General features: G+C 41.1%; 1 protein-coding gene and 2 long non-coding RNA genes across 4 annotated transcripts; 2 read left to right on the forward strand and 1 right to left on the reverse strand.

The window, feature by feature from the left end:
- The first annotated feature begins 1202 nt into the window (after positions 1–1202).
- igf2b (insulin-like growth factor 2b) lies at positions 1203–8977 on the forward strand. 2 transcript variants are annotated; one of them, XM_042109188.1, is made up of 4 exons: positions 1203–1395; positions 2284–2434; positions 3788–3969; positions 5513–8977. In XM_042109188.1, exons 1-4 carry the CDS (start codon positions 1327–1329, stop codon positions 5747–5749), a joined length of 639 nt encoding a protein of 212 aa, XP_041965122.1. In that variant the 5' UTR covers positions 1203–1326; the 3' UTR covers positions 5750–8977. The 2 variants fall into 2 exon arrangements, with proteins under 2 accessions (XP_041965122.1, XP_041965123.1); XM_042109189.1 differs by lacking the exon at positions 1203–1395 and adding an exon at positions 1426–2036.
- On the reverse strand, positions 4248–19646 carry LOC121723495. Its single transcript, XR_006034963.1, has 3 exons — positions 19562–19646; positions 16608–16612; positions 4248–4258 (listed from the first exon to the last, which is right to left on the reverse strand). It is a non-coding gene; the product is annotated as an uncharacterized LOC121723495 (long non-coding RNA).
- Positions 19647–20889: 1243 nt separating this feature from the next.
- Positions 20890–21559, forward strand: LOC121723492. Its single transcript, XR_006034960.1, has 2 exons — positions 20890–21133; positions 21226–21559. It is a non-coding gene; the product is annotated as an uncharacterized LOC121723492 (long non-coding RNA).
- Positions 21560–22344: the final 785 nt, after the last annotated feature.

Below are 22344 nucleotides of genomic sequence, written 5' to 3' on the forward strand. Positions count from 1 at the left end.
TGATAGTCTCCTTTCAGTGTCTCCTTTCAGTGTACCTTCATACAAAATGACTGACAAGGTGGGGATGCCCATTTCTGGAATGATTAATACACTGATACTGTCAGAAACTGTAGACCAGAAGCTTTACACTGCTACCTGAATGTAAAGCTAGGTTGTTCAGAAACCTTCAGTGAAATGGCATTAGGAAATAACTATTAAAATCAGAGAGGGACATCTCATTGCTTATGTTCAGACAGAAAATTTCATATTTTGTAACTGTGTCAAATATGCATTTCAATCTCTTTTCAGTAAAGCTGAAGTCAGATATTATGTCTAAATGCATGAAACTTGCATAAATACACAATACTAAGGGGGAAGTGAATATGTCCACCTCTCAATTTCAACTGTTCCTGGGATAAAGCTGTAGGCATGTATGCTGTAAAGGGGATTTATTGATTTTGATGATTACAATGTTTGATATTAATTAGCCTGCTACTGCCAGCATAGGTATTTTTGTAAAATGTCAATAGGAAAATGACAGACCTTCTCTCAATATGAAATTGAATTAAATGCATGCACATATGCAAACGTGTTGTTCCCAAGCATGATGCCCAATTTGATCCACTCGATTTCTTGCGGTAGGCTATATGTGGTTATCAAACGGGAAGTGGCAGACCATGACCTCATCGTCGGTCTATCGTCCTCGACATTCCATTTAAACGTACAAATGTATTCGTCACGGAGTCTACAAGTGTGGCCAATGTTTACCCCTTTAAACTTGATTCGATTGATCGTAGACCATTAGATAACGATGGGACATTTTGGCGTCTTGATCGCCTGGTGGTCTCAGTGTGCGAGATCTGTCAGATACACTTTCCCCCCTGAGACACGCCAAGGTAATAACATCTACTGGACCAATCGGAATTGAACACATCTTTGTCTTGTTCCGTTCAAGTTTCCCCGACACTTTACCTTTCACTCGCTTATGACACAAGAATGCAACCTTAGTATTCGTTCGTGTGGAAGATGAAAGAGCATAAAAATGAGCTAAACATCTAATCACTTTTTGGCATGACTCTTTGATTCATGGACCACTTCTCATCCCCGGTAACCTCTTCAGGCAGACATGCGCAAGGGATGGGGGTGGGAGGTAAGGGATAGAGTGGAGGTGGGGGGTGAAGGGGCGGGTTTTGGTATATAATACTTCTCGCTGAGAACTTTTGCCTGTCGCCTGATTACTGGGACAGCTTCATACAACATCTCCACGTAGCCTCGGCAGCTGGGATAGTCAATTCACCTGCATTTTTTTTTTCTAACCAAATACAATTTACCACCCTGAGCACTGACATGGAGGCACAACACAAACAAGGCAACCACTCAGTATGCCACACCTGCCTAAGGACGGGGACTTGCAAGGTAAGATGTTATCTTATTTTTTCATTAGAGACAGCTGTAAAGCTACGATGACCAAGAAAGTTAAACGGACACTCTCTATTATCCCAATATATAGGCTAGTCACTGATGACAGAACAGCTTATGCTTGAATCTACTCGTGATTCTACTTGAACCGTAGCCTACAGCAAACGCAGAGGGGGGGAATACTGGTTTTACAGCAACAAGCGTGGCTTAACCGACTGGGTCCCCAGCTGACAGTTCAGATACACGTCGGTGTTGGGCTTCTGAGGTTGAGGTTTCTCAAGAAGTGGCTTTTTGGTCTATTGGAGCGTCCCTACTCTGAACCCAGGGCAAGCCGGCGAGCAGGCTGACCGCCAGGGGGCATAGGCACTGTGGGGGTTGCTTGTGTTCAGAGGCGGGGAACCAGCAGATAGCTCAGCTCATAATGCTGAGTCGGGAGATTTAAGATAGATGAGTATTGAACAGCCAGTCTTGCAACTTGTTGTGCATTGTGTAAGACAGCGGGACATCGCAGATAAAAGTCGCCCCTCTACAAACAATTATTTCCCTGAGGTGCAATAAAGAGGAGCAAGAACATGGAGATTGGATGGTGGAGTTCGTTCAGGCTACGTAAACTGCAAAAAGAGAGGAGTCACCTTAAAGTAAATGCCGAAGAGAGTTTCACGGGCCTTTAAATGCAGTGTAATAAGAACGTTAACTTGCTGTCAGGAATTCTACAGCCATGTTTAAAACTTTCCTGTATCGCTGCTTTCCACCTTAATCTGTCATTGTCATGTAACTGTAGCCTACATTAAAGTCTCACAATGCTTCAGGTTAATGAGCTCAGAACTATCTTGGATGCGTTTTATGGCATATATTGTAGCCTAATGTGTTTCTTTTTCTCTCCAGATCAGAGGGATGTCCACGTCTAGACGGATGCTGGTTTGCGCTCTGGCTCTCACACTGTACATGATAGAAGTCGCGTCGTCAGAAACGCTCTGCGGAGGGGAGCTCGTGGACGCGCTGCAGTTTGTGTGCGAAGACAGGGGCTTCTACTTCAGTAGGTGGACATATTCTTACTCTACTGACTGATGTAGTTTTTGAGAGAAAATATGTGCAACGTACATGTGACTGCATGCTAAGAAGTGTGTGTCGACCTGCTCGGTCAGTGGCTGCATGGTGTTGAGTTGCGCAGTTAGCTTGAGAACACATAGCTGCGCTCGCAAAGACGCCGGCCTGTGTAAGTGCTGACTGCGCGCATTCTGCCTATATCTCCCCGTTGCATATGAAAGGGCCCGCGCGCGCTCCGCAAAATGAGCCACAATGGCCTGTTTGTTTACTTGCACATTCCGCCAGGGAAAGTAATAGCACCCAAGTGGCATTCCATTCAGCTCCCCAGAAATGTTCCCAGGCTACGCTCAATTGAAAAGTTGTTTGTCTAGTCGAAGGAGTGATGGGAGAGGAGTTACCATTAGCCCGCCATTACTCCCAATACTATTCACCAGCAGTGTTGGTACAGTGGCATAACAATAGTCCCAAACTGTACAGGGTAGTGGTGTTAATTGCAATGGGTCATTGACATGCATGGTTGTTATCACCATCCTTGCACCTTTATGGTTCCCCTCATTTAGTCTCGTTTTAGGGAGCAAAAAATCACTTGCATTGTGGTTGACTTTGATACCTTTTACCCTTTATTGGCTGACAAACAGACACGTTTTTGTATTCTCTAGCTGCCCTATTCAATGAGATGAGTAATTAATTTGGCTTGCCTAGCCACCCCTTCTGTCCTTCAAATTTTAGGTTAATCTTTATTAATATGTAATTTTCTTTTTTTACAAGAAAGTGTGAGACTGCTACTGTGCACCCCCCCCCCACTCCTCCTTGCCTACACTATAGGATATTGACCCCTCACTCTCCCTCTCCCCTCTCTGTCCCTATCAATGCCTGTCCCATCTCGCCTTGCTGTTGTGTCTCTCTACCTTGCTCTCTTTATCTCTGCTGAGCTGGCAAGGGGACAAGGTCAAAGGATATCCTCCATTTTGATTATTTACTGATTCAAAGCAAGGGAGCAGGAGAGAGAGAGGGGTAGAGAGATGACGTGCCTCCAATGTCTTCTCTAAAGCCATTGTGTAAAATGTTTGTACCTTAAGAATCTTGTTGATGTGTTTGGGCGCATGTCCCATTTATATTTCTAGTAATGCTAGTAGAGCAACTACAGTCAGGACAAACAAAGACACAGACAGGCAGCACTGATCAAACAATTGATTTGTGCTTGGACAAAAGTAGCAACATCAATCTACTAGTCCCACAGGGGCATCTGTGTCTGCCATTGAGGGACACATCAGATGCTCTTTATCCAATAGCGCTGTAGCTGTGTTGGTGCCTAACTGTTGTCTGCCTCTCTGCTCTACAGGTAGACCACTGATCAGGAATACCAGGTCACGTTCCCCGGGCCGAGGGATTGTAGAAGAGTGCTGTTTCAGGAGCTGTGACCTTCTCCTTCTAGAGCAATACTGCGCCAAGCCCGCTAAGTCAGAGAGGGACGTTTCGGCTACATCTCTTCAGGTCATACCAGTGTTGCCAGTACTAAAACCGGTAAGTGATCCGTGAGAACCTCCCGCCTGCACACACCTATCTCACCGGCAATCTAGCTCTCCTGCACATCATTTTGTGCTGAGCGCAGGCATATTTAGCATGTGGGATCCAATAGAAATACATGCAAGTGTGTTTATCATGCAAAACCCATGGTGCTAAGCAAGTTATTGTGGTCCCTGCGTAAAAAGGGCTGATCTATACGGAAAATAGTGTGACTCAGGAGCATACTGAGAGGCAGTCAACACAAGGTTTCCACAGGGGTCAACGTCAGGAACCCACGGGCAGGTCGCTGGTTGCTCACGCCTGAAGGATGGCCTTTGTGACCCTAGTGGTTGCCATTCACTTCAGAGGTTTTGCCTTCTGAAAAAATAAACTCCAGCAGTAAACAACTTGCAACAAATGCAAATGTTTGTACCTTTTTTCTGGTCAGCAGTTGTCATGTTACACTGATTGTTCAGAAGCTTGTATATAGTGCAGATCCTCTGCAAAGCTGCCAGGGCCTGGAAAATGTTTTTTAAATGATGTCATTAGTATACGCAAAGCCCCAAAAGAAGCATTACTCTCATTCCATTAAGAAGGTCTCAAGCTCTTGGCGTGGAAACTCGTTCAAGCACTGACAACTTTGTCGGCCAGCTGTTCTTAAGCCCCTGAAGCGGCTGTGAAGAGATCGAAAGAAATAAACACAGCAATTGATCTGGGGTTGGGCTAAGGAGACCCACATTCACTGGGCTCTGTACTAAGGGACAGGATGAAAGCAGGCATTCACCAGAAGTGCTCTTGCCGCATAAATCCTTGTACTCTCTTTCTCCCTTGGGGGACCTTTCAAGTCTGAATCCACTGTTTGAGGGACTTGCTGGCCAGGAAAAGAGGTTTTGAGCTGGAATGTGTTTACGATGTTGATAGTGGTGTGTGTGTATGGGTGTGTGTGTGTGTTAGGAGGGGGCTTTGGGAAGGGGTTTCAGTCAGAGAACAATGACTGGTCTCGCCTACATACTGTCAGATGGGCTTGGGAACCTGGCTGTCACCATTACCCCAAATTGTTTGAAGTTGGGGTCAGAGAGGAGTTTGTTTTAGTACAGCCTCACCAAAAGACATGCGCACTAATGTAACCCCAAAGGAATTTTGGATCACTGTCAGGCAGAACATTCTACTAGCACTTAAAAAAACAAACCAAAAGAAAGGACAAAACTATATTTAGACAACCATAAAGTGCCTGATATCCCTGAATATACATACTTACCATTGGTCTTTGAAACATGTATGTCTGCAATATTAGTGGACAAGGGAAGGGAGAAATATGTAAATTAAACATCCAGAGGGACCTCACTGCCAACCAATTCTTCTCAGTAATGGCAACCCTAACGGGAGATGCCAAGATGCCATTATTGTTACTACAAACAAATCCATAGATCCATAAAGGACTGTTCTCCCCTTCACAACATTGTATCTTTGAGCGTACATGTGCATAGAACTTGTATTAATCCGAATTCCCTTTTTGTCTCGTTGCTTGTCTCTTCCGGTGCTGGGCTTGGACCATTCGCAGGAAGTCCCAAGAAAACATGTGACCGTGAAGTATTCCAAATATGATGTGTGGCAGCGCAAGGCCGCCCAGCGCCTCCGGAGGGGCGTCCCGGCCATCCTGCGAGCCCGGAAGTTCAGACGACAGGCGGAGCGGATCAAGGCCCAGGAGCAGGCGCTGTTCCACCGACCCCTCATCACGCTTCCCAGCAAACTGCCTCCGGTCCTCATGCACACGGAAAAGTATGTCAACCACAAATGAGTTTTTTGTTTTGTTTTTGGGAAACGTTTGCACAGGAGAAGAGTTTGAAAAGAAGAGGAAGAAAAAAACAGACTAGAGGATTAAAGCTTTGTCTCTGACGTCATCTCGGTGGCAGTTTTCTCCTCCCTGTCACCCCCCAAGCCCGAGACCCCCCCGAACCCCACCCCACCCCACCCATACGTACATGCTCACATTCTTCCCCCATCACTGTTCGCCCTCTGTCATTCAAAACACAAAAGGACACAACAAAAACAACAGCAACAGCAAAACAAGAGAACAAAGAGTTAGCTGTGGAATTAAGGCTGAATGCAATTCAGGTGGATCCTTCAAGAGAAGAAGAGCAACACAGGAAGGAAGATGGAAAAGTTGTATGGCCTGCAAGTGTCAAGATGAGACTTTGTTTTCTATTGATGTTTTTTGTGATTTCCAAGGACACCAGAATGTGCTTAGCATGAAAGAATCCATTCCACACCATTTTCCCAAGACAAAAGTATCTCTTTTTAGTCCTTCTTCTGATTAGTTTGCACCTAAACTATAAAGGAACATCCACACTGTAAGGAATTATTTTGTAAAATTAGATTCCTGTTCCAGCACCTTGTAATCACAAACAAAAAGCAGAAAAGAGTCTGCAAATTGCACATTGCCACGGATTACGTCAAAGTTCTTGTCAAGTAAATAAAAAAGGCACTATTTTTTTATGGACTATGAACGTGTAGCTCAAAAAAATGTCATGGTGCTAGCTTTGGGGATGAACGATAAGAAGAGGAGATTGAAGCACGTTTTTTTTTTCCTTTGAATAGTTATTAAAACTTTCCGTTTTAAGGAAAGTGTGACTCTTTTAAAAAGAAGTGGAGAGAGAATGAGGAGGGTCTATAGGCTGAACCAGCGAGAGGGGGGACGTTACTGTTTGCGGTGGCAGTGGTGGTGCGTTGGTGCGTTCTGGTGCTGTGGTACACACACACACACACACACACACACACACACACCAGGCCATGCTTCTGGTCCCGGCTGCTCCCAGGAGGCCTGCAAGCGCAGTGCACTGTGGGATAGTGAGGGGAGGACGCCACGTCTGCGAATGGACTACTCTTCCTGTTAGTGCTGCTGCGCCACAGTATCTTACCTTGCACTTCAGGAAGTGAAACCTTAAAAGACATGGAACAAGTGGGATGTTTGTGTTTTCGTTTGTTGTTTTTTTGTTTTGTTTTGTTTTGTTTTTATTCACTTTTTTTGTCCACATCATGGAAATGTTTCAAGGAAAAAAAAAGAAAAAAAACTGTCAGTCTCTGGTACCGTGACATTCCTGTTTTGGTTTTGCTCTCCTGATTTTTGTGGTAATGTTATTTTACAGTTATGAAGAAAGGCACAAATTTCAATTTCAAAGGGAAAAAACGCAATAATGTCAACTAACAATATATTTTTAATGTATATCAGTAGTATTCACATGCTTTTGCCTGAAAACAAATACTTGAATATATATAAATATATATAATTCGTTTCCAGGGACATCATGTTATATTCTTTTAGTCTGAGCTGTATCATGCGTAATGAGCCGCAAAGCTTTTTTTGTTTGTTTAAATACAAATAAGGGCACTGTATAAAGGCATTATTTATTTTGTTATAAAAATATATATGAAAATTGGTCCAAATAATATACGTAGCACTGATGCTCAACTGACGGATTTATTTTATATGCTCTCTTTTCTTCCCGATTTACTTGTAATGCTTTTTGTAGATGCTTTGTACCAAAAATATTTCCTTTTTTCCTTGTGGTTTACCACAGAGCGATTTTAAATGAATATTTCAACAGCAGCAGTAGCCTGGATTGCTTAGGCATGTTATGTCACAAAAATAGGCACATATTCTGAATACTCTTTTCTGCATGGCTCCGTGATCTGCCAAATAGGGTTTCTGCTAAATGGAGAGGAAAAAACTCAATGCCTGACTTCCATCAAGTGCAGTAGCAACTATCCAGACACACCTATTCCGAGTATACATTGTACTCAACCCACTACAGTTTAAACCACTTCAGTATCAATCATGGTGATACAGTGATACTATCTGTATATCTGTTTTCCCCCTTCTTCTTTGTCATCTTTTGCAGACTTTGTTGTGTAGAGAGATATGTGTTTCCTCTGCAGTATGTGGCTGGGTATGAGCAATGGGCAGATGGCAGTAGCTACTCTGTTTGCGGCACAGGGCCTTATGTTGAAAGAGCATCTCTGCTCCACCATACCGTTGCCTCGTGGTCATATCCAGCCAGCCACTCTAGTCAGACTTCCTTTCATATGTGCCCTAGCTCATATAGAGGTGATCAGTGCATTCATCACGGCGTGACAGAGAGAGAGTGTCAGCGTTCTCCATCCACTCTCTCCTCTGAGTCTCTCTTAATCTCTCTTTCCCATCAACAACATGCCCCAAATGTTATAAACTGCCTTTAACCCAGAATGGGCTTGTCTCCCATCCCGCCTCGCATCATGTGGATTCGATGAAGGGCTACCATACTGATCCTCATCTTAAGCAGTTGATATACTCAGGAAACAATATGGTCCACCAGAGAGATTCAAGAGAGACACTTGTGGGCCGTCACCTTCCACCTGCAGAGCAGTACGACACCTGTCGTGCTGCGCGACACTCATTCCATTTTTTTACCTGACGACTCGTTAAGGGTCCAGCAGAGTTCCGCCTGTGTTCAGCCTGTGTTCTGTCTTATACTGTTTAAACTACCTGTTTTCTTATTTGTCCTCATTGTCGTGCTGAGCTGCACTTCCAGCTGCTTGAAGTCATTGGTGAGCCGCTCTGCACCACTAGGCCACATAATAGCTGTGATAGCTACATCTGTTCAGTCGTCCCATTTCAGTTGTATAACAAAGCAGTGCAATTATTATTATTATTGTTATTATTGTTATTATTATTATTATTATTATTAGGATATCTCATGTTTCCAGTGACATTACAACATATTTCTTTGTATGTTCTACTGCTAGGACTGCATTCATTTTTGTTGTGTTTGGCTACTACTCAATTGAATGGCGTCAAAGAAAACCTCTTTTTCTTTTTTCGCTGAAATGAAGGGATCTCTTTTTGCCTTTCAGTGGCAAGATTTTAGTGTTGGTAGCCTTCTCATCCTGTGCCAATTTCATTACTTTAACCTCTGCACGCTAGAACGTCCGAATGCACAATTCATGTACTTTCATTTTTAATATCAATAAAAACATTTTATCAAAAGTCTTTTTAGTCTTCATGGTGCTTGGCCCTGTGTGTGTGTGTGTGTGAGAGAGAGAGAGAGAGAGAGAGTGAAGACACATTTTATTTTTTATCTTGAACCTGATATGCAGTTTAAATCATTTAGTAGACCTCTATTTCTACACAGAAGCCGCTTACTGGAGAAGTTGCACTTAAAGTGTGACCGACCCATCTTGCTCCCAAGGAGCTGCTACACGACAGCCCTGCCCGCTCTGCACACTATAGAGAAAGCCTCTGGCAGTGGCAAAAACATACATACAGCAGATTCCTTTATGTTAGCAATTTCTAGAGAGGTTGCTACAACAAAATTGTATATGATAATAACACCCCTGCTAAAAGGGATGACTTTTGATACTCAATACTGTCGAGTCATATCAATTCTGCAGGTGATTAGACCTGATCAGTTAATTTACTGTGTGTATCTGTGATATTAGAATCCGTGATCAACCAAAGCAGAAAGGTGCTCTGTGCATGTTTAAGGGACATCCGCATGCCAACAGTTACTCATATGTAACGATGGACACCCCTTAGCATCAGACCACTCATATACAACATGTTAGAAGACTGCACATTGGTCTGCTTCATTCACTGGCCCAGTTTCGGCAGATGTAAAATTGTTAAAATTATGTACTAAAATTGTCAGATTTTGAGGGTTATGGTTCATAGGTCATAATTAAGAGAACAGTATGAGTACATTTGTAACATCAGAAAACACATTTAGTGATGATTTTTTGACACTGTCTACTTTAACAAAGTAAAAATGTTAACATAGTTACAGTATATGATGCATCCTTTTCCTAGTCATCCTTCCTTCTTACTCTAAGCAATTTAGTAACTTAGTAATTTAGACTTATTAAGAACATTTTTTCTTTGCAACCCGTTGTTACCCCTAAAAGAAGAGTATGGTACGATTCTACGCCAACATTCAATTGTAACACACCCACACCCATGTATTGGACACATGATTGCTACCTGTACTGTCGGCTTACCCTCTTTCATGTCAAGAACCTGTCAGTCATGCTATTTTATTCAAAAAGCACTGCTGCTTGATTTACGCTTTCCTTGGATTGTGTTGCAATTAATAAATCATCAAGTTTTCCTCACTATGGGCATAATTGGTGCATACCTGTAATGCCAAAAGTCTTCAATTAATTGAACAGAGGGCAACATTATTGTGCAAACATGATTATCACTGTACATCTGGCAACACTGTTAAAGGCAATGTCAGCATCCAAAAACAAGATATTAGTTACAGAGGTCCTCATCAACTGCTTAGGTGTCAGAAATACAATGGGCCCTATCATGATAGTCTAAAGTGCATTGTCACTAGTCAAAGCTTATTCAAATTTAGTAGGATGTCCAGTCCACATTGGGAGTGTTTTCGTTATCAAAAGTCGAGTGCATGGCGCAACAAGGTGTTCCTAGGTTTCTTAATCAGTCATGGGTGTGTTTGGGGTGTAACATCATTTAAACCAATGAGAATGACATCTATCATTCCCTTTAACGGCGCAAAGCGCAACGTCAAAGAATGCATCGGTATTTTGACAGTCAATGGTGCATTCGGCGAGTCTGTTAGTGAGACCGTATGGAACAGTCATTCCACTAAACCTTTTTTTTTGCTTTACTAAAACCTATAGCATAGCCTTTACGCATTTGCACTCGTCTATTATTTGAACTCATTGGCAAAGTGAAACTAACTTCACCATGGTGTCAGGCAACGACAAGACAGTTATACGCAGTAAGTTACTTTCACTATTGACTGACAATGGGTTACAATCGAAAACATAGGCTGGAAAAAGCAACACTTACCCTAATATTTTTCAAATAAAACAACGTTTATCCTGCAGAGGAGTTGCTTATATCTCGTGATAGTGCGTCTTTAGCTGTGCTCTCGCCTAATCAGTTTTAATCGTCATTACTAATTTGCAAATGCATTGTGAGATGTATTTCGTAATATCTTTATTCTAATTATGTTTCCCATTGTAGCCTAATCGTGCAATTTCTAATGTTTTGCATGGATGTGCGCTGGTGCGCGTTCATGGAGGATAGAAGGATGGTGCGTTGTGCACCTGCCAATATGACTGTTGACAATAACATATAAACAACTCGCCATAGACTTCTGACCAGGTTTCTCTTGGTCAATGGCGTAGTGCGTTTTAGGTGGTGTACAATAGTGATTTTTAGACAATGCGCTAGGCCACTCCATAGGCAGGGAGGGATTACTGCACGGGCCTACCGGGCCCAGGCCCAGGGGCCCAAGGGGTCAGGGGGCCCTGAAGCCCAAGCCTTTGCATGGAATCATTGCCTCAGTATCAACAAATCAGGATGTAGGCTATGAATCTGATTGAATTTAGTATTGGCCATCCCCAAAATGCACCAGAATACAGGAAATCACATCAAACAAATTAAAAGTTTTCTGGGGGAGCACCCCCAAACCCCCCCTCCCACATATACGACAATAAGTGGGGGGCCCTTAATACATCTGGGCCCAGGGGCCCGAAAGTTCATAATCCGCCCATGTCCATAGGTTGTTAATTAGCACACCCTGGGCGCATTGTTTAAAAAATAAACGTGCAAAAAAAGAAAATAAACTTTGCGCCGGGTGGAAAACGAGTTTTACGCCATGCGCCAGGGTGCAAAATAGGGTCCAATATTTCAGAGATTAGAGAATTATGATTTTCTAACAGAAAAGTAGGCATCTGCAACATCAAATTAGTTTATATATGTAAGGAAATAAGGAAGCAAAATCCTCACCTAGATCATAGAAAGAAAATAAATACTTTAAATGTTGCAAGACGTTGACCTGTTTAATTAAGAGCAATGTGATGCTTTAAATATTAGATCACTTCCATGTGAGATTGTATTCCCATAAGCCATCTCTATAAGATACAGTACATATTTCAAGCGCATCTCTCACATCTCAGGTCAAAGGAGTCATCTGTTGAGTAAGAGCTTTTTTTCATGAGTTTTCACAGTACATATTTCAAGCGCATCTCTCACATCTCAGGTCAAAGGAGTCATCTGTTGAGTAAGAGCTTTTTTTCATGAGTTTTCACAGTACATATTTCAAGCGCATCTCTCACATCTCAGGTCAAAGGAGTCATCTGTTGAGTAAGAGCTTTTTTTCATGAGTTTTCACTGGATCATTTCCTAACTAAGAGTATTGAATGAAATAGATGTCTCTTTCTGATTCTATATTTATTTCTCATTGGCTCATTTAAAGCTAAAATGATACTTGGCATGGAGTGGTGCCAGTTAGAAAATAAATATGAATGTTAAACATTGGAAGCTAGATGGTTTTGTTGGCCTACTGTAGGTGTTTGGAGACATCAGTCATCTCGAACCCAGGGGGAGTTCAAATCAGTTGAGTAGAAAGAAAGCCCTTATATTTCCCCCTTACACACCGATACATCCAGTCAACCTTGGTTCCGAACATGATTTTACTCCACATCAAAAATACAGTGCTCCTCTATTGTTCACAAGTCAGAAACTATGGTTACATAATTAGGAAACCCTTCTCGCAGTTCCTGGTTGATTAGGAACTGACAATTAGATCGGTTTGTGGAGCAGTGAAGAAATACAATCTCTTCTTTATGCCGTGGTCCTGCTCTAACAATCACAACACAGGCAGGGATGTGGAGTGAAATTGATTTCATTATGAAATCAGGCTTTAGGGGAAAAAGACGGAGAGAGAGAGAGAGAGAGAGAGAGAGAGAGAGCAACAGGGAGAGAGAGAAAGAGAGAGAGGGAGAATGAGCGAGAGAGAAAGTGAAAAGTGTTGTGCTCTTATTATTCAAGCCATTGCTGTTTGCTGTGTTTAGGAACACTTTGTTCAGGTCAATGCGGGTTTGGGATATGACCCCCTTTCTCCTCTCTTCCCTCCCCATTGGAGACCAGAGCAATTAGAGGCACTGCGGGTCCTGGCAAGGCATGCATGAGCACGCTTGGGTCTCGAGAGACTAGACCCCCACCACTGGGCCCTCTGTCTCCTGTTGCCAACCTGGCTCAAGCGCTTGGCTGAGGCCTCCCAGCATCCCGTGCGTCCAACCAACCATAACTAACTCCTGAGCTCACACTGAGGCCGGAGCCTTGCACCACCCAAGGCCACTGCACACCACTTATGTGTTTTTCGTCCAAAATTGTAGCATGTTTAAAAGTAAATACGCCAAAAAAATCGTCAATCACGTATACACACCAACTTCAAAATATTTGTCAGACAATACCATTTTTTACATCGGTATATTGTCAGTGACTGAGGTTTCCTACTGCAGTGTTCTTGATTTGACAGATCCAAAAAATGCTTACCGAAAACACATATCAAACTGTCAAAAACACAGCCAAAGACATAGACAAATAGCAATGTGAAATAGGACACAGGAATTTGACATACAGTGCTAAGCATAAGTGACCACATTAATGAACTATGCTAAGCTAGGCTAACGGTGGTTTCGTCAGACTGAATTACTGTGGGCACAGAGATGAGAAGGGTTTGTAAAATCTTACCTAACTCTGGGGGAGATGGCGAATAAGCTCATTTCCCAAAATGTTGTCATGTTCCTTTAAGATGATCTGTCAGACCTCTTGTGGAATTGGAACAGATACAATATAATACATATCTGAAAAATGCACGAAGACTAGTCAAGGAAAAGAATCAACCACAAAATTCAGTTGAGGAAGTCCAATAATTCAATTAAGTTCAATTAATTGTTGTGTTTTGAAAAACATCAGGATTGTTATCATTATATGTATATATACATATAATGATAACAATCCTTAAGTTCAATTAAGTTAAATTAATTGTTGTGTTTTGAAAAACATCAGGGATTGTTATTATTATATGTTTAACCGTGAATTACGAGATCCCTCTACCTCATGTCGGATATTGAAATTAGACCAGTTGAACAGGAAACCTTTTATTTGACCATAATCTAATGGCTGCGGTTGACTGTAACTAAAAGTGGATATGCAAATATTAGGTAACAGATATGTAACCACTCCCTGTGTCAGCAGTTCACAAGACAATGAAACACACAACAAGGTGTCTGTGAATGTGTGTGTGTGTGTGTGTGTGTGTGTGTGTGTGTGTGTGTGTGTGTGTATGGGGGGGGGGCTGACATTGCAAATCTGCACCTGCTGCCCAGCCCAGGACATTGTGACAACAAACAAAACATCAGGACATTCAGTAAGAAGATACAAATCTACCCTCATTAATCACAGCAGCGATATGTCCCTTTGGTACCCCACTCCATGTCCTCTGTGTTTTATGTCTTGGTCCAGGCACACAGCTCCAAAGGCATGGCAAAAACATCCTGATCTGATTGCCTGTATTAACACTGCAAATGCTGAAGCACAGGAATCAGGAAGAGAACAACCTTAAGCCGGACCATGCACTGGCTAACTTTATCTCACCTTTTAACCTCCAGATAGCAAAGGTTGCAATTAAGGAAATCTAAGTGCATTCTGTACCGTCTGAATTACAGTCGAACTGTCAAAGTTGGCAAGTGAACCTCAATGTCTCAATGCTGAGATCACAATTTCAAAATGAGAGAATTGCTGATTCATTAAATCTGAAAGTGAGATGCTTTGATAGGCACAATGTACTATTAAATATAGGTATAATTTTGCTTCATGTTAAGACACTGTAAGTGATACTGGAAACAGATAATCAGAGATAGAGATATGTCACTGTACACACACAGATTAAAAGGAAATATATATATATATATATATATATTGAATTATACAAAAATCATTTGATGAAACTATTAATACAAAGTTGTTACCAATTTATTGGAAAGTTTTTGACTTTGAAAGATAATAGGTAGGTATGCTAGTAGAGAAAGTTCAGGGTGGTTCTGCTGAGAGGAAACGTCTCTGGGTGTAGCCTTGCTGGTGTTTACTGCCAAGTTTTGCACAGTTTTCACAGTTTTGGTCTAAAATTAGCAGCAGAAGAAAATAGCAGATAAAGCTGGCTAGCTTGCTGCTAACTTGATGATGCCTTACTGTGAAACCCTTCTCTGGTGGTGGTCAACTCTAGAAAGCTGAACTGAATGTTGTGTTAGAGGGCAGAGGTTATATGTCCTTCAGATGACCATAAAGTGTGTGTAAATTTCACGTTTACTCCAAAACTATAAAAAATCATACGTCAAAATGTGCAAATTGTCACATACTGTTTCTTGAACAAGCTATCTTGAAAAACGACTGGTACAGATAACTATTGAATTATAACATTGTAATGAATTTGGAATGAGTTGACATCGACCACTGGGTGTTTAGGTTTAATTTCCATGTTTTAGCGTTGTTTAATTGTTTAAAGCATGTTTGTTGAATTTGTCTTTTTCATTGCTTAACTTTTTTAGAGATTTCTCTCCAAATCACATCCTCATTGAGAAAAGAAATTCCAAACAATCTGCCCAGTGCTGTTATTCTTCCTAAGGATGGCATTTGGTTTCAATTATTTGTTTTCCACTCAGAGTTAAGGATACATTCAGTAGACACTGTTTGTTTTTCTTGGTTTCACTGTTCTTGGTGTTTACTGTTCATTTCTGAATGGTTTAAGTCAGGGCTTTGAACCGATTTTTTTTTCCAATTGGTTCGTTCCGAATAGAAACGAATTATACGTTTCCGGTTATGAGTTCCACCAATAAATTGATGTTCCCGAACCGGTTAGAACAAAAAATTACTGTTCCCGGAACGGTTAATTTCGTTCCTGTCAGCTGTTTAATGCTATAAAATTATGTCACATCTTTCTCATCCAGCTTAAACCAAATGTAACTAGATGTACCGCATAGCGGTACAAAATATGACCGCCGCTCAGTCCTGTACATCCGTTCCGCGAAAATAAATCACACTTCAATTTGTCTCCATATTTTACTCCATCCCCCACTCTTGAAACTTTTGTGTATGCTTGTTTGGCATGCCTGAGTGTGTGTGTGCGGCTGCACAGAAAGTAGCCTACTGGTGCTGAAAAGGTGAATAGATTGTAGAATAGCCAAGAAGATGTAGCATTGTTATAAAACCTTTAAAATCTCTAAACAATCACAAGTAGGGCAGTTCATCACAGTTCATCCATTGCAACTGGATTGATGAAAGGTCACTTACACCTGTAGGCTACATTGTATTTGGGAAAAGCAAAAGGTATCAGCATAATGTTATTTATTTATTTTTTTTAATGTATTTATACATTTTTGGATGGATGGATTTTTTGTGAATGTTTCTTCTTCTACATAAGATTTTAGTCATCTTTAGTTCATGTAATACTTTATTGTCAATGCACAAATTAAGTAACAGTAGTCTGAAACGTTATTGTTAATGCACAAATTAAGTAACAGTAGCCTAGTCTGAAACGAAATGCTGTTTTACATCTAACCAGTGGTGCAAATAACTGACATGTCCAAATGGGCCTTGATGAAATGCGTCGCTAGACTGTTCATACACATTTTAACGGGCCAAAGTTGAAGAGCTTTTGTCCGTTATTGTTCGTGCAAATATAGGCTGATTCATGTTCCCTTGCATTGTTTAACTGAGGTCCATGGCTAATCTGGCTTTCATCAGACCAAGCTCAATCTTTTAAGAAATCAAAAAATAAATAGCGGGCAGATCAGGCTGGGTTCACTCAGCCTAGTCCATAGGCACCCGATATTGTTTAATTTTCCGATTGAGATATACACGCTCTGGCTATTCTAAATGCAAAAATGCATCAGGGAGTTATGTCAAAACGGTAACTAACAAACTAGATCCTAATAGAAAGCTGTTAGCTTCCCTAAGCTACAGGTAGGATTATAAGGTAAGCCTATTTACAACATAAATTGTCAATAGGCTATGCTGGCGACACAAATAAAATCTCCTTTGGAAACCAATGGCTTACGCCTTACAGTATCAAGCGGACTTAAACTGTCATATCGTGGCGAAAAGTTGTAATAACATTCACGCAGCTCCATGAGTCAAGGAAAGTGAGAATGAAGTAGCCACTTCTAAATGGGACCCACTACACAGTAGCTTAAAGGAACCGTATGTAAGAAAAATATTTCAATTAATCATAAAATGGCCCTGATATGTCACTAGACATTAAGAAATCATGTTCATTTCAAATACTTATATCACTAACAACAGTAGTCCGGCCAGGATATTGTCATTTAAAAAGTGAAGTTGCAGCCCTCAACTGATGTTGATGTTGTGTTTTGTCATGTCATGTTGTGTTTTGGCCTGATGCGCCACCCTCCACCTATCTACTAATCACAAAGTCAGTAGTGTTTCGCCATCAGGGTTGGCAACCTCGAGTCAGGGGGGAGGGGGAGGGGATACACCGCTCTTCAGTATTTTGAAAGTGATTGCAGTACCAGTTTTGGCCACAATCTTACATATGGTTCCTTTAAGGTGTTTTGCTAAAGCAGCCATAATGAAATGAAGGGGTCATTGTTTGGATACTTCACACACACGTGCTTTTTAATTTCACAGACTACAACTACCAAGCTGTAATCAAAGCACATCGATTCCCCTCTCACACCCTGCACGCACTTAAAACAAAATAAACAGGCGTCTCAGTCTCACGCATGTATAGGCAAAACTGTATCAGACCGGTGTAACGTTGGTAAATCTTCCATTGCACAGAATGATTTTGTAGCACGTGCAATAAATGACAGTCGAAAGATACAAACAGTGCTGCTATACATTTGCTTGGTATAACCGCATTTATAGTTTTCTACAAATGCAATCAATCAAATGCCTCCATCACTCAACCAACGCTAACGGTAACATTACCTAGGTCCTTATTGATATTACAAGATTAACGTACCTGCAGTAAAAACCAAGCATGTCCGATAAACATCCTCAGATTTATTTCGGCTTCAAGAAGAAATGGGAATTACACTTCATGTGAACATCGTCCTATCCTTATTAGATGTTCGCTGCGGTAAATTACAGTCCTTGTAGGAAGCGTCCATTGTTTTTTCCAACCCACTTTTAACTTCCAACAAAATTACGTCTCACTGCAACGATGCGCCATCTAGTGGACAAACGACTACTTCTTGACAATACTGAAAATGCAGCCATGATGATGATGATGAATATTTATTTTGGCTTTCTTTTAATCCTACTGAATTTGTAATTATGTATCGGCCGTTCTAATACCGATAGTATGTGGGTGCCTGTGTGTGTGCATGTGTATATGTGTGCACCGCCATTTACAGGCCAATGAGTGTACAGTCACTAAATGTACACATAACCTAATTTTTTTAGACCCCCCCCCCCATGGATGAAATTCTACGAAACTTGGCATACCCCCAGAGAATTCCAGGTCAATCATACACATAACATTTGGTGCAGTTCTGAACATCTTAACTGAAGATAGGGGCGATTAAAGCAGAATAATATTGCATTTTCATTTTTTACCGGCTACTGGAAGAAACTGGAATCCATGCATTTCCACTGAATTATTTTTGGAATCTGATCCCTTATCATACCTGTTCATTCTTACTCGTTGCTCGACTTATCGTGACTAAATTCAAGATGGCTGCAAACGCTAAACTTCGTGAAGATACTGTCTGTATAAATCGTCTTGTAAGTAAACTACCAGTGATTTTTCAAAGTTCTCCATGTCTCGTTTTAAATGTCAGGGCCCTCGGAAGTCTACCAATGAAGTGTGGAGATACATTGAGCCTCGTAAATGGGTGTAAAACAGTGATTTACTTGCATGGCTAGCCCGATGCCGAAGCACCACTATTGAAAAAGCTGTTGGTAGCATCGGCTAACTAGCGCCAGATTTTGGAGTGCAAGGGACAAGCCGAGATGGGCTATGAGACATACGTTCACACTCGGTATCATGTTTCAATACACTTTAGGTCAATATCACACCGGAATTCTCCTTTAAATGATGTAAGAAATAACTGTTAATTAGTGCCAAAAAGACATTTAGTTAACTATTAACCCATATTAATACAATATTAGTTAATAGATTTGCTAAAACATTAACATACAGATTTTATGCAAACAACTAATATTTAATTAATAATGAAAAAACTATTAACTTGTGCCAAATAGATTTGTTAGTAACAATTAACAAATATGAACAAAGGGTTAGGTAATTACAGGTTTGCCTAGCAACCGAGGCTTATAGACGACAAGTGGGTGCGTTCAAAGTCGCAAACATTAGGCGAACGTTCGCGATGGATTTGAAACATGTTTCAGTTTGCCTTCAGTTTTCCATGAATGTCTGCGAACGTAGTTCTCCACAAACGTTACAAGACTTTGAACGCACCCACTTGTCGTCTATAAGCCTCGGTTGCTAGGTAACCAAACTATACAAATCTGGCATAATATCTTTAGACTGCTGACAAACTGACTGTTTTATGCGTTCGCTCAATAAAGATTATGGAAATGAAACACCACTTTTCCATCAGAAACATATTTGTAAAAAACATAACTTGTATGATATAGAACATTATCGGAATATAGAATCAAGATTAACAATTTCGTCGTTATAATAGGTAGGAATGTGGCTCAGTAAGTAGCGCGGCAATTCACGACGCAGGAGATCGGGGTTCTCACAGCTTAACCGAGTTAGATAGATACAGAGCCATAGAGAGAAAGAGTTGCGACACTCCCATTGGACTCCGTTGTACGCTTTTTGCCGCCTACTTCCGGGGTATGCAGCCTCGCGTAGTTCCAAAAAGCCATTCTATGGCGTTGGACATCATTCACTTCCATTGCTGACCGTCGAGTAACTTCTGAGGTAAGTTGATTAAATAGCTACCTGTTTTGAATTGTCAACTGTCTATATTGTATCATAGGCCCTTTATGATGCATATACTGATCTTTTGTTGTATGTACACAGCGTAATTATATATATATATTTTTTATCTTGGTAGACGACCGATTGCCTGCTAGTTTGTTAGCTTGACTTGCCTACTGTGAAGGTAATGTTATATCCAGGGGTAAATTGATTAAATAGCTACCTCTTTTGAACTGTCAACTGTCTATATTTTATCAGAGGCCCTTTATGATGCATATACTGATCTTTATTTATATGTACACAGCGTAATTATATATATGTTTTATCTTGGTAGACCACCGATTGCCTGCTAGTTTGTTAGCTTGACTTCGCCCTCTGTAAAGGTAACGTTAACGTTATATCCAGGCGTAAATTGATTAAATAGCTACCTCTTTTGAATTGTCAACTCTGTATATTATATAAATAGGCCCTTTATGGTGCATATGCTTATATTTATTTGTATGTGCACAGTGCAATTTATATATATTTTCTTAACTTGGTAGACAACCGATTTTCAGTCATTGCCTGCTACTTAGTTATCTCGATTTTGCAAGCTGTGAAGAAGGTATCGCTACACCAAAAATTACGAAGTTCAGTAGTGAATCTCTGACATATTTTATTTAGTAAATTATTGATGTTAGATTACTAGGATCTTTAAGGTTGATTAAGGACGTTTTTTTTTTAGATTGTATCTGCTGAACCTGGCGGTGTTAGTTAGTCAGCTGAGTACTGTGTATCTGATGCTAGTAGAAATAAGGTTTGTTTAATTACACTCTTGAAATGGCTGTTGGATTGCATGTAGGAATACAAATTATTACACACAAAAAAATATCATAAGCCATAATGAGCTTTAAAATGTTTATTACTCAGACAGTAGTGTGACTAATTTGTTCCCCAAACACTGCTGCTGCAGGCGGCTGCTGCTGGAGGCAATGACTGCTTGAGCTGGCTGGTGTTGGAGAAGGATGGTGGTGGCGGCTGCTGGTAATGGTGGCTGTTGCTGCTGGTGGCGGGTGCTGCTGGTAGCTGCTACTGCTGGTGGCGGCTGCTGGTGGCGGCTGCTGCTGCTGGTGGTGGCTGCAGCTGCTGGTGGTGTCGACTGCTGGTGGCGGCTACTGCTGGTGGCTGCTGCTGGTGGCGGCTGCTGCTGGTGGCGGCTAATGCTGGCAGCTGCTGCTGCCGGCTGCTGGTAATGGTGGCTGGTGCTGGCCATGGCTGCTGGTGGTGTCTGTCCATTGTTGAATCTATTGTCGCCCTATTTCACTTTATCTGCTTTTTAGTGTCCAGGACACAGATGAAGAGGATGTTAGTATGTGTTGTCGAGAGGAACTGCCCTACAGTGACTGGCCATAGTGCATAGTGGAACTCCACAGGTGTGAGTCTGATGTATGTAAGAGAAAGTATTTTTTAGGCAGTCCTGAGTGAACTGGCTTGTTAGAACATATTTGTGCCCCTGTCTCAACAGATCTTGCTGGACCACCAGTATCGTTGTTGTGGCCACTGTACGTATGTTTGTTGATATTATTCATGCTTGTTCCCATTTTTTTTTGTTCCACACTGTTCATTTTTATCTTATGCCAGGTACCTTTATTATGAATGTTGTCCTTCCTTTCAGCCCTGATGCACTCTGAAGCCTGATTTGTGGAGGATTTTTTTAAAATGTATTAATCACTTATAATATTCCTCCCTGTTCCTTCACTTTGTTCTTGTTTTTCCAGTTAGATACACACATTTACACACACACACACATCTTGTTGTCTCACTCAGTGTTTTTTATTAAACAATATTTGATTCATTCATCCAAGCTTAATGAGTTGTTATTCTTTAATATATTTGATTCTTTGTGCATTGCTTAGTGGGGAGTGTCGCCTGTCACTGTTCTCTATCACTCTCTCTGCAGCTAACCTTACTCTTACTCTGTGCATTAACCCAGAGCCGTAGAGAAAAATCTTAATAGCTCTGCACTTACCTATAGACCCAAACATATAAGCATAATGCTTTTGATAATATGTGAATGGCTTAATCTTAAAATTATATTCTTAGTCTTAACATGATCATGTTTCACGTTGTGGTCTGGGGGTGACCACTTATCAGAAGTGAGCTAGCTGCTAGGCGAATGCTGAATGGACCACGGCAGACCTAATGCTACCACGAAGGTAAGCTAATGGCTGAATCGGAATTTATAAGCAAAATCACGGTAATCAATAATACAGCCCAGTTGCGATAAAATGAAAATCACGAGACATCTGTCATCACATGAATGATATGGAAAAGAAAGCTTAAGTTAGAGCCGTTCTAGCCTGTACTTCTGTCCATGCGAACATGAACATAAGCTTTTCCCTCCAAAAATGTAAAACGTATCTAAGTAATATACAGCTTTTCGTTGTCACCCTGCCTCTCAAAATGCAAAACTGACATTAACAAATATGTAATCATGCAATAACATCTGAAAAAGTAGTAGGGTGTATGTTTATATATATATATATATATATATATATATATATATTTACCGTTAAATAACGCAATCGCTGCTGTCTGTGCCTTAGAAGAACATGACAGCCAGCGTATGTTTTGGAACTATAGC

The sequence above is a fragment of the Alosa sapidissima genome, chromosome 11 (assembly GCF_018492685.1).
Source record: "Alosa sapidissima isolate fAloSap1 chromosome 11, fAloSap1.pri, whole genome shotgun sequence".
In the NCBI taxonomy this organism is placed as follows: Eukaryota; Metazoa; Chordata; class Actinopteri; order Clupeiformes; family Clupeidae; genus Alosa; species Alosa sapidissima.